Source organism: Typopeltis vanoorti, chromosome 7, assembly GCF_054136105.1.
Source record: "Typopeltis vanoorti isolate ZY-2024b chromosome 7, IOZ_Tvanoo_1.0, whole genome shotgun sequence".
Taxonomy (NCBI): domain Eukaryota; kingdom Metazoa; phylum Arthropoda; class Arachnida; order Uropygi; family Thelyphonidae; genus Typopeltis; species Typopeltis vanoorti.
Window position 1 is genome coordinate 57,548,679 of NC_143555.1, and position 13,176 is coordinate 57,561,854.

At 34.9% G+C, this 13,176-nt stretch overlaps 1 protein-coding gene across 1 annotated transcript in view; it reads right to left on the minus strand.

Moving 5' to 3' along the window:
- cutlet (chromosome transmission fidelity protein 18 homolog) overlaps positions 1 to 13,176 on the minus strand; it is a 347,064-nt gene that overhangs the window by 216,740 nt on the left and 117,148 nt on the right. Inside the window, exon 9 of the mRNA XM_090395883.1 lies at positions 6,149 to 6,246. Coding sequence (XP_090252009.1) covers positions 6,149 to 6,246 — 98 coding nt within the window. The remainder of the gene's footprint in view (positions 1 to 6,148; positions 6,247 to 13,176) is intronic.

Sequence of the window (13,176 nt, forward strand, 5' to 3'; positions counted from 1 at the left end):
CGGGAGCATACCAACCAGTTTGCCCATCAATCGACACCATTAAAAGTTTTCCATTTTGGAAAATAAGGTAGTCAATGTTTACTGATAACCAGTATTAACTAGTGTAGCACTTTTCATTTCACTTGTAACATTATTTATCACAACCTGTAATAACAACAGTAGAGCAAGGTATGCTTAACCTGCAGCCTTGCTCAGTGTTCAACACATCATCATCACTAAACTCAATCATTTTAATCTTAGTATGCAATAGATTTCCATTTATGTGTTTTCTTTTCACTGGAAGCAACAGTAATCTTACTTTTAATTTTATCTGCCATTATTAACAATAAAATAAAATAATAGTTATAAGCAACTTATAATTTACAGTGAAATACTAAAATACAGAGCCTCCATAGTTCAGTCAGCATAGACGAAGCCCTTTGGTCGGAAAGAGCTGGGGTTCGATTCCTGTCAGTGACGCGAGGAACCTTTACCTGGTCTCTTTTGACTAAAGGTGAGTTAGCCGGTCTCATACGGAGGTAGGGAGTTTTTTTCACCCAGAAACTTGGGTTTTCTGTCCCCCAGAACAGGCAAACCAACCCATGAACACACACATAAATTACAGTCATGAATACGTCCCAGCCATATGCCGATCTCGAGCCCAGATAAAATTGCGGGGTTGGGGAAAACAATGGTGAACTATCCTGTAAAAATCTCACCAGGAATACTTTGTGTGCAATGCCTACAAAGTCACCTACAGTCAAAAATGACTGAAAGGGAACATATTAAAACACAGAAAATTAAAATTATTAAAAGAAAGAATAAAATACAGAAAGATGTAGTAAGCAATGCTGTCGTAAATAAACTGAGTTCACGAATACATACTTACATTAGTTGATTCACAGAAACATTGTGCTGCTAAACTGTTGTATGAGTGAATTTAGCATCGTATAAATGGGCACTGATCATAACTGAAAAGCATCATGTTTTCCATTAGGACACTAGTCCTAATGGAAAAACACTGTATGAGCAGATAGTGTACAGTTAAGTGTCGTAAGGTAGGATATTACTGTATCAGATTTCCATGAAGCCAAGTTACTTTTTTATACAGGGCCCCCTAAGTCTGACATAAAAGGAAAGGTAGTGATGATGGGGGGGGGGGGCAATCATCAGTTGAGCGGGAGCCACAGTCAATGATCATAATCATACATGTCAGCTCACGATTTATAATTTATAAGTTACTGATATGGTACTTATGAAGAGAATGTGTGGTTTATGATCTGCTTAATTTCTGAGAAACTAAAAAATCACCTTTATTAAGAATGATACAGATTCAGCTGGTAGTGCATAGATGAATGGTTTTTAAATTCAATAAAACTTGAAGCCTAAAGTTTTTTTTCTTTTTAAATGCAATTCAAAAATATATTTAGTCACCAGTAAAAATCAAGAGAATTTTAAGAATTTTTAAGAATTTAAGAAAGTGAGTCAAGAAAAAGGCAAGAATTATAAGTAATTCATCCAATTGTTACCTATGGATGTGAAACCTAGATATTTACAGTGAGGACAAAGAATTTGATTTCAGTTTTTTTAAAGGAAAATCCTTGAAAAAATGTTTGGTTCAGTGAATGATAATGGTCTCTGGAAGATCAGATACAACCATGAGTTATATCAACCCTATACGAGGGCTGTTCGATAAGTCCATGCAAAGTCTAAGAGATGACACCACCAGTATGTATTGAGGTTATTTTTAGTTGCTGGCATCTGTTGTTGGATCACACACACTAAGTTTCAGTCAGATAGATCTATTACTCTGTGTTTGGTGTTCATTTGAATCGATCAAATACCGTGATTTGTGAAAAATGGATGAGAAAGAATTTCATGTAGTGAGGCAAAATGGCTCAGGAAACCAAAGCTAAGCTTGATAAACATTATGGTGAGTCTGTACCTTCAATTAAAATGGTTTATAAGTGGTTGAGTAACTTTCGAAGTGGCCATATGAGCACAAGTGACGCTGAACGTTCTGGATGCCCTGTTGAGGTCACTACTTCAGAAATTATTGAAAAAATCTGTGAATGGTGATGGATGATAGAAGAGTGAAGGTGCGTGAAATTGCTAAGGATGTGGACATCTCAAATGACTGAGTACATAATATTTTACATGAAAAATTAAATATAAGAAAACTATCCACAAGATGGGTGCCGTGTTTGCTTACAGTGGATCAAGAGTGTCAACGTATGAACTGTTGCTAGGAACAGCTTGAAGCTGTTTCAACGGAATCCAAAGGAATTTTTGTGTCGTTTGGTAACAGTGGACAAAACATGGATTCATCACTACCAGCCTGAGACTAAGGAACAGTCAAAACAATGGGTTGCAAGCAGGTCATCTGCACCAAAGAAAGCGAAAAAACGGTTCCTTCAGCAGGAAAGGTTATGGCCAGCGTCTTCTGGGATGCTCGTGGCATAATCTTCATAGACTTTTTGGAAAAGAGCAAAACAATTACCGGAGTGTATTATGTGTCTTTGCTGGATCGTTTAAATAATGAAATAAAGGAAAAATGACCGACCACACTTGCCGAAAAAGAAGATTCTTTTTCACCACGACAACACACCCGCTCACTCTTCTGCAATTGGGACCGCAAAATCGTTCAATTTACACCATGAAGTCCTTTCGCATCCCCCCCCCACCACCCTTCAGATGTGGCTCCCTCGGACTACTATCTGTTTCCAAACATGAAAAAATGGCTGGCAGGAAAGAAATTTTCATTAAACGATGAGGTGATGGCCAAAATAACCTATTTTGAAGAGTTGGACAAATCATACTATATGGACAGGATCAAAAAAACTCCAGTCACTGGACTGCGTATAGACCTCAAAGGAGACTATGTTGAAAAATAAAAAATGTTCGTCCCAAAAAAATCATGTTTTCTTCATTTTTGCATGGACTTGTCGAACAACCTTCATAGTTACCTACAATTTCTAATATAATCAAGTTTAAAAAAAATTGCAGTAGGCAGGCCATGTTTTTTCACATGGAAAATGACAGTAAGAAGACTATAAATAACAAAATTCTTAGTAAAAGACTAAGAGGAAATAACCAAGAATGAGATGGATGGATACCATTAGTCAAGACAGCAACAATATATTGCAATGTTCAAACTGGAGAAGTAAGGTCTTGGACAGACAGGGTTGGAGGTAACAAATTCAGGAGGCCAAGATTCGATTTCAGCTGTAATCATAGGAAGCAGCAGCAAAATCATGAGATGATAATAAACGTTGGTTGTGAGTTCAGTGAATATGAATCAATGCTTTTTTTTTTTCAGTTTGCCAATGAATCTCCAAGATTTGATTCTTGTCTTCAGATTATTTCATTTTTTCTTGAATAATATTTATATGTTTGAGTTTACAAGTCACCACTGAAAGCTGCTTTACATTTATTCTTTTTTTAAATTTTACATATATCCCTTTTCAATATCATATTCATTATCTGTACAAACCATTTTATATTTCAAATCCTCTACATACTCTTGTACTTTGAACAATAACACTCCAAGGGATACAAGTGATGTCAAGTCATTAGCTTCTATATACAAGTTGCCCAGTCCTGAAATTATTTCAGGTGCAAACTTTGTTTGCTTACACTTGGATGAAGGATTAAACAAAGAATATAATTTCTTGGTATCTTTAATTTATCTTATTTCTTCTATGTTCTCTACATTTGAATTCATGCACATCTTCCTGCAAAACAGGCAAAGTGACCAGAAGAACATTTGCAATTTACAGGCACAATACACTGCCCTCATAGTCTTTGCTGCTTTGGCCATAAATCCAAATCAATTAATCATGCACAGCTTCATATAGAAACATGTTGTAAAAATTAATCCATGTTGTGAACAAAAATCCAGTAGATAGTTACCATCATTATTATTAACATTATTAGATTTGCTCTTTTCTGCAAATTTTCTCAAAACATTCTTGCATGTCTACTCTGCTTCTGAGATCTCCAACATGAACTAACATTCCTTTTTACTTTATATCACCTATCCTCTCTTGGGTGTGTGTGTGTGGGGGGGGGGGGGGTTTCTAGGCACAAATAAGTCTCATTGTACAATTACTCATATTAAAATCTTTTCATAGCACCCTAAATAATTATTATAATTATTATTTAGTAGTATCTCACCCTGTTTTAGTTTTCTTTTATCAATAAAATCAATTATGTTAACACGGTATATCTAGTTCTCTGACAAAAATAGCTGGAATCTTGTTTAACACGTTCGCTGCCATGCTACTCGGGCATAGTTTGTTCCCGCATGCCAAGCACTTTCGTGTCTTCAAGGTCACTACGAGTAATCCTGTAGCCGGCTTATCAGAGACAGAATTTTGTTTCATACGCCAACTACGAGTAATCTCATATCACCCCCATCCATATATTACATGCACTGAAGAATGTGTTTATTGTGTCTAGTCTCTAAAAACCTTCAGTTTCGCCATGACCATTAAAAGAAAACTTACTGATAAAGAATTAAAAACTTATGGTAATATGAGCGATGATGAATTTAATGAATTCAACATCACAAATGGGAGGATAAGAGGGAAGTTCTTTCCATTTCAAATATGCACAAATTTGAAATGGTTGAAGCAAAAAATCAGAATGGTAAAATTCAATTAAAACCAAATATCGTTTGGGACTATAATTTGGGTATGTCAGGCATTGATCTTTCTGATCACATGCTTTCTTACTGTTCCCCCTTACGAAAAACAATTAGATAGCCAAAGACATTGGCAATACGCATTTTTGATATATACATTCAAAATGCGCATAAATTATATAATATAATTACTGGAAACGCAATGACAGCATTAAAATTTAGAGATCAATTTATCTCAGTTTTCGTTGGAATGGATGAGCTTACAGCATCATAGAATATCAGAAGGATTCGGGATCTTCATTATTTGGAAATTTTACCGCCTACAGAAAAAAATATTCGCCGACAATGCCATGTCGAGTATGTACACGAAACAAACAACGATGCGAAACACATTATTACTGTCCTGTTTGCCAGGAAAAACCACCACTGTGCATGGAAAATTGTTTTAAAATGTACCATTCTTAATTTGAATAATTTTTTTTTTTTATTGATTGGTTTTTATTTTTATTGATTTTATTAGTTTGAAATTGATTTACAAATTACGTGTTATACTACGGATTAACTCGTGCTTGGCATAGGAGGTTGGTGATCGACATACGAGTATATTCGTAGTTGGCCTCTGAGGCACATATATAATATACTATATTTTAGTTGAAATTATTTCGCTTCTATCAAGCCCCCAGACATGCTCGCCGCTTTATTCAGAATCCAAGGGTCCAAATTAACGTAATTATACTAAGGGTTAACTCGTGTTTGGCATAGGAGGTTGGTAAATCGACATACGAGTACACTCATAGTTGGCAGCGAACGTGTTAACCGGTAATGTCCCAACTAGCAAGATATTTTATCATGCTTGCCATCATTTCTGTTTACAATTTAAGCCAATAAAGATGCACTGGTTTAAACCACATATACTAATGTCTTGTGGATAACTAATAATGGAGTGCACTACAAGAAAGTGAAGATTAGACAGCACTGGTTGGATCTGATTGGATCAGAAACTGATTGGTTTTATGTAATCCATTACAGGTTTGACCCTTACTCTGCTCTATTATGATATATTCAGATTTTTAATACTATTACCTAAAATCTGAAAGAATGTTATCTTGAGACCTTCAACAAGATCCCATCACTACACTCATAGACGCCAGTTAGGGCTGCTGGATCCTGCCTTTAATACTCAGTCTGTGTTTGCTACCTGCTAGTGTGCTTGCATGCACATATTTAGTTGTAGTTCTTTGTACCTATGCAAATGCCTTGGTGACCAAAGTGAAATATTGGTTTAATAATTTATTAGCTAAAGAAATTTTGCTAGTAATTATTTCTAGATGTGTTTTCTCCACTAAACATCGATATGAGAGATACCAGATTAATACCATCAAACTATAACTCAGTTTTTGAAAAACTTATCTTTACACAAACTTATTTAGAAATGAAGTCCACTTATTTTATCTACAGTTTTTAGTTAGGTTTCTTTTATTTATATACATTTTGATGATATTATTATTATTATTACAGGTTTACCTTGCATTCATTTCAACTGCATTATAACCAGCATGATAGGCAATAACATGGGAAAGAGTAGTCTTTCCTAGACCAGGAGGACCTGATAGCAAGGCAATCTATTAATAAAATAATAAAAATTTAGTGTAATGTATGACAGAAAATTTGAAACTAGTAGAATATTAATATAAGTTTTGCTTAATGAGAGATGTCAGTTGTATCTTGAGGGGCTTTTACCCTAATTCCATCTTAGAGGAGGTGGAGAGATGAATTTCACTACCCAGTAAGATACCACTACTTACCAGAGATCTGAATGTGCTTGAAAAAGTTCTATGTTTGATCTCTAGAAGAGGGTTTCCAGATTACCTAACCCTTATATTGTGCATCAAAAATCATGACATGCTGATCTCAGATATGATGCACTCTATGCCTTTATACATAATAATGCCCTCTTAACAATTTTTACTTGTGATTTTAACTATTTAACTTAATTCCTTTACCATTGGTTTGTCTGTTATAAATACCCCCTCCTCCAGCTTTTTTTTTGACATCCTAATTAATTTTAGTATTTCTCTTGAAGTTAAACAAAATATTATCGAGTTTTAAGCTAATAAATAATTTTTTTCTAGTTGCTAGTCTCACATGCTCTTTGTACAAAAATCATCTGATGTCTAATCCTTAGCCCACATACACAGCAATAATGTATGATAGGCTTATAACTTGTGTTAGTAGGATTCACACACACACACACACACACACACACACACACACACACACACACACACACACACACACAGTTTAGCAACTTCCCCCATGCCATATCATATATTAAAAAAAAAAAAGAGACGAAAAATGCATAATTTTACTATTAAAATATGAAGATAAATTTATTTCTCTTGCTGCAACAGCAAAATACAATATACCAAAAATTCACAAACTTTTGAATTATTGTGCTAACAAGCGCTACTTGCATCATATATGCTGCAATCTGGGAAATAGTCTAAACAAAAACTGCAATATCATACTTTGCTTAGCTATTGCAGTACATCTGTTTGTGTCAACACGTATTCAATGTGTCTGGCGATTTTTTGTTGTGTTTAAGATGAGTGATTTTCATGATCAACGAATTTGTGTCAAATTGAGAAAATCTTTCATGGAGACATTTGAAATGTTAAAAACAGCATCTGGGAATGAGGCTTTTGGCCAGACTCAAACATATGAGTGGTGGAAATGTTTCAAAGATGGCTAAACTTCAGTCGATGATGATCTCCATTCAGAACAACTGTCAACATCGAAAACTGATGAAAATGTTGCAAAAATTCATGAAGTCATCTAATCGCCATTTAACTGTGAAATAGCTGAAGAAGTAAAAACATTTCAAAAACTGTCTGTCATGAGATTCTTATCCAAAATTTAGGCACGAATCATATTTGCAGCCAAATTTTTGCCTTGCCTTTTCGATGATGATTATAAAACAAATCCAAGTTGATGTGAGCCAAGAACTTTTCAGTCAAGTTTATGAGGATGAAAACTTTTTTAAAAAACATCACTACTGGGGATGAGACATGGGTTTACAGCTATGATGTCAAAATAAAAGCTCAGTAGTCACAGTGGGTGTTAAAAGGGTCACGTCCCAAAAAAGCATTGTTGTTTTTATTATTCTGAGGGCATTGTTCACCATGAATTTCTTCCACAAGGCAAGCAGTAAACAAGAAGTATTATCGTATTATCTTGAGGTAATGCAAGGTCTTTGTGAAGCTATCAGAAAAAAAAAAAAAAAAAAAGGCCTTGATGCTTGGAGGGAAAATCAATGGATGCTTCATATGATAATCACACACACACACATCATTACTAATGATGTGTGTGTGTGATTTTTGGCAAAACATGAAACAATGGTCACTCCACAGCCTGCTTACTTGCCTGACCTAACAAACTGAAACTGATGTTGAAAGGCCAATGTTTTAAGTCGATTGACTTGATAACACAGGAAAATTTTTATTTAAAAAAGTTCAGGAATTTCCCGAACAAACTTTGTATGTTGAACAGACAACCAGATTATATTCAGCATTTCTCATTTTTATGATTTTTTAAAATATAGTAAGTGATATGTTTTTAAAATAAAAAAATCACTTAAAAGTCACGATTTGCTAAGAAAATTCTTCAACTTTGTAATATATCATGAATGGATGAGTAGCATCTCAAGGAGTAGCAGAAAAAGAAAATATTGTGAATAAAATATAAAGAGAAATGCAATCAGCAAGCTCATGAATAGTTACCATGCATATGCAAAGGTAAACAGAAAAGTAAAGAAGGCAAACTCTGATGAGAGGAAATGAGATGATCAAATCAAGGGAAATCCTAAAGCCCTTTTATTCACTGCATAGTAAATATAGATGCAGGCAGGTGACAAAAGTAGTTGAATTACTGAGTAACATTCTATGAGGATATATAATTCAGGTGAAGATAATGTGATTTTAAGAAATCTCAATGTGAATATAGCCATGAAACTGGATGGATATCAGCCAACATATTACCAAAAAGTGTAACAGAAATGGAGGTGCCCAGAATCAAGATGTCTAAATTTAGCGTAAAAGAGAGAGAGAGAGAGAGAGAGAGAGAAAACAATAGTTCTGTTATATAAAGGAAGCAAAAAAACACATTTTATAGATGAGTATGTTAGGTGTGTGGTTAAGGTATTGAAAATGTTGATTAAGACATTTCGGGAATGGGTTGATAGGAATATGACACTGTATGGGAGCCAGTATGAACAGGTGGGGAAGCTTTTGTTTTAGTGATATTATATATTACACTATATTACATCTGTGTATTATATATTACATTAATTACATTATAGAAATGACTGCAAGAAATTGTTGAGTCTTGGGATTTGGGATGAACAGAATTGATAATGGTGGAAAGAGTTCAGAGAACATTGCAAAAGTGGTCAAAACAGTTTGAAGACTTACTTGGATAGAAAGATGCCAAAACAAGGATAAGGAAGTATTATCCCTCTTTATAAAGTATTGTTATGATTACATCTGGACTACTATTCACAGATTTGGTCACTTGGACTTCTTAGGGATGAAGAAGTGGGGGAAAGGATTCAGAAATGAGTGAACCAAAATGAAAACTGGTCTGTGAAGTCTTCCCAATGGCAAAAAACAAGATTTTCTGGGTTATCAATTTCAGGTAATAGGCAGAAAAGAAGGGATATGATAGCAACAAATAAGTTACTAACAGGATTCTCTAGACTAGTTGCTGAAAAAATTGTTCAGCATACAACAGGACAAGAGAGAGAGAGAGAGAGAACAAAGGGTCATCTCTGGAAGTTGTTAAGTATGTAGTTATTGAAGGCAATGGCCTGCCAGCTGCGTCAAACTCTAGGTTTCATCAATGGCTAAACAAAATCTTCAGCACAGTGTGATGCCTCATGTTCAAATGGTATACATTTTTGATAACAGAACTCTTGATTGATGCATAAATAATAATTATTTTTCAATTATTTTCTTAAATAACTAGTTTAATACATTCAGTGCCACTAACACTTTAAAGCATAAAACCGGAATATTTGCATATCTGCCACTTCCATTTCTAAGCATTATAAGACTCGTGTTTTTTATGCTGCATATGAGAGTGGTCTGAAAACTTCTTGGCCTTGACAATAGATGGCAACACTATTGGCATGATTTTTTTTTTCTAAGTTGGTACATCTGTCATAAACATCAATGTGAAATTGCAAGTCATTTTAGTAGTTTGTATTATACAGCTGTCTGAAGCAAAAGTGTTGTCTGTATCCCTTGAAATTATAAAATTGAGTATCGCGCAGTTATAAAATTATTCATAAAAGAAGGTTTAACACCCAAAAGAAATTCATTCGAAGCTCATAAAAGTTTATGGGGACTCTTCTCCATCGTTTTCGACAATTAAGAAATGGGCTGCCAAGTTTAAACGTGGTTGTACCAGCCTTGAAGATGATCCACGTGAAGGATGTCCAAAAAAATGTAACAACACCAGAAATCATTGATCAAGCGCACAATATGGTAATCGATGACCGGCAAGTCAAAGTGCATGAAATTGCTGAAACTATAAGCATTTCACAGTAATGTGTAGGATATATTTGGCATGAAGATTTGCAAATGAAAAAGCTTTGTGCAAGATGGGTGCTGAGCTTGCTCACAGCAGATCAAAAATGCACTTGCATGAAAATCTCTGAACAGTGCTTGGAGTGTTTTAACAAGAATAAAACTGATTTTGTGCATCAATTTATTACTATGGATGAGACTTGTATTCACCATTACACACCAGAATTCAAACAGCAGTCAAAACATTGGACAGAAGCTGGTTGTTCAGTGCCAATGAAGACAAAGTTGGTTCCATCAGCAGGAAAGGTCATGGCATTGGTGTTTTGGGATGCTAAAGGCATTTTGTTTATTAATTATCTTGAAAAGGGTAAAACAATAACTGGGAAATATTATTCTGATCCTCATCTAGTCTAACCAGACTAGATGAAAAAATTCATGAGGAAAGACCTGGTTTGCAGAAGAAAAATATCATCTTTCATCAGGACAATGCACCTGCCTACAAAGGTGTTTTGGCAATGAGAAAATTAAGGGATCTGCACTATGAATTGTTGGAACATCCACTCTATTCCCCAGATTTGGCTCCCTCTGACTTCTATCTCTTACCAAAACTGAAACTCTTCCTCGGTGGTCAGCGTTTTTCTTTGAATCAAGAGGTGATTGCAGCTGTAAAGGGGTTTTTGTAGATCTTACCGACCACTACAGGGATGGGATAATGGCGCTGGAACATCACTAAAATAAATGTATTAGTCTTAAGGGACATAATGTTGAAAAATAAAAACAGTTTTGAAATTATAAATTCTTTTTTCATTGTTAGGCAGAGAATTTTTCAGACCGCCCTTGTAACTCAGTCTAGCCTAGGTGGTAGAATCATTTGGATGTGTAGGCACTGCGACAAGGTCATTATGAATGGCCTGGAATCATTCTGTCATAAACAGGTGACAGTGAATGTGTTAATAAATAATAATAAATAATACATAATAACAAATAAATTAATTTAATAATAATTTTCACTTCCATGATCAAGCTTTTTATGTCCTTTTCTTGAATAATTAATTACAAACATATTTGTAATTTTTAAAACATGCATCCAATTTCATATTGCCAGCTCTCCAGTGTTTTGATCTGAATTTTCAAGTGACGTCATGTATAAGTGGCTTCAGGATTTGACGTTAGCTGATTGGGAAGCCTCCAGATTCACTACTACTATCCTATACTTATTATTTAGTAAGATCTCAGCTTTTTGTCTTAGTAATGCCAATTATGTTCATATGGAACTTTTCTTGTTGTTCTGAAAGTTTGATTTCTTTTCCATTAATATTCCTTATGTTGATGATTCTTATCTTCAAATCTTCTGAAGTTGTGTTTGTTCTTCTTCTTCTAGATGTTGAGTTGGAGTTTGTTCTAGTAGCTGACGTTTCACTCTGGTTCCCAGACAAAAACAACAGCAACCTTGTGTAATTGAGTGACGCCCCAGCAGGCATGAAATCTCATCATGTTATATGTTTTGGTTTAACCAATACAGATTACAATTTGGCAGGCTAAGTTCTAAATTGTTAGCCCATCCTTGTTTGTTCTGTACCCAGTGGATACCTACTAACAGGGCGCAACATGAGATGCCCCAGTTGGTTCTCTGCATTCCTCAAAGGTGATAGGTGATGCAGAGGTCTCACCCAAGTTATTTGTGTTATTCAGTGACCCTGAATAAAAATTCTGTATATTTATTTACTGATGTGTTGATGTTAAAATAAAATATTTAATTTTCTGATTAAAATGATAAAAATGATATGTTTATATACTAATAGCATTTCCTACAGCATACAAGGGTGGTCTGAAATGTTCTCGGCCTAACAATGATAAACGAATTTATAATTTCAAAATTATTTTTATTTTTCAACATTATCTCCCTTAAGACTAATACATTTATTCCGGAGATGCTCCAGTGCCATCATCCCATTCATGTAGTGGTTCTCAGTAAGATCTGCAAAATACCCCTCTACAGCTGAAGTCACCTCTTGATTCAAAGAAAAACACTGACCAGCAAGAAAGAGTTTTAGTTTTGGGAAGAGACAGAAGTCAGAGGGAGCCAAATCTGGGGAACAGGGTGGATGTTCCAACAATTCATAGTGCAGATCCCTTAATTTTCCCATTGCCAAGACATAATTGTGGGCAAGTGTATTGTCCTGATGAAATATGATTTTTTTTCTTCTGCAAACAGGTCTTTTCTCATGAATTTTTTCATCTAGTCTGGTTAAAAGATCAGAATAATATTTCCAGTTATTGTTTTACCCTTTTCAAGATAATAAACAAAATGCCTTTAGCATCCCAAAACACCAATGCCATGACCTTTCCTGCTGATGGAACAGGCTTCTGTCCACAGTTTTGACTGCTGTTTGGATTCTGGTGAGTAATGGTGAATCCAATTCTCATCCATAGTAATAAATCAATGTACAAAATCAGTTTTATTCTTGTTAAAACACTCCAAGCACTGTTCAGAGATTTTCATGCGAGTGCATTTTTGATCTGCTGTGAGCAAGTGCAGCACCTATCTTGCACAAAGCTTTTTCATTTGCAATTCTTCATGCAAAATATATCCTCCAAGTTCTTTTGAAATGCGTATAGTCTCAGAAATTTTGCGCACTTTGACTCTCCATTCATCCAATACCATATCGTGCACTTGATCAATAATTTCTGGTGTTGTTAAACTTTTTGGACGTCCTCCACGTGGATCTTCAATGCTGGTATGGCCACGTGTTAACTCGGCAGCCCATTTCTTAATTGTCAAAAATGAAGAAGAAGTGTGCCCATAAACGTTTATGAACTTCGAATGAATTTCTTTTGGTTTAAAACTTCTTTTACAAAGAATTTTATAACTGTACGATACTCAATTTTATCCAACAGTTTTGACTGCTGTTTGGATTCTGGTGGACAATGAGACTTATTTGTGCCTATGGTCCCACAGAAGGTTCT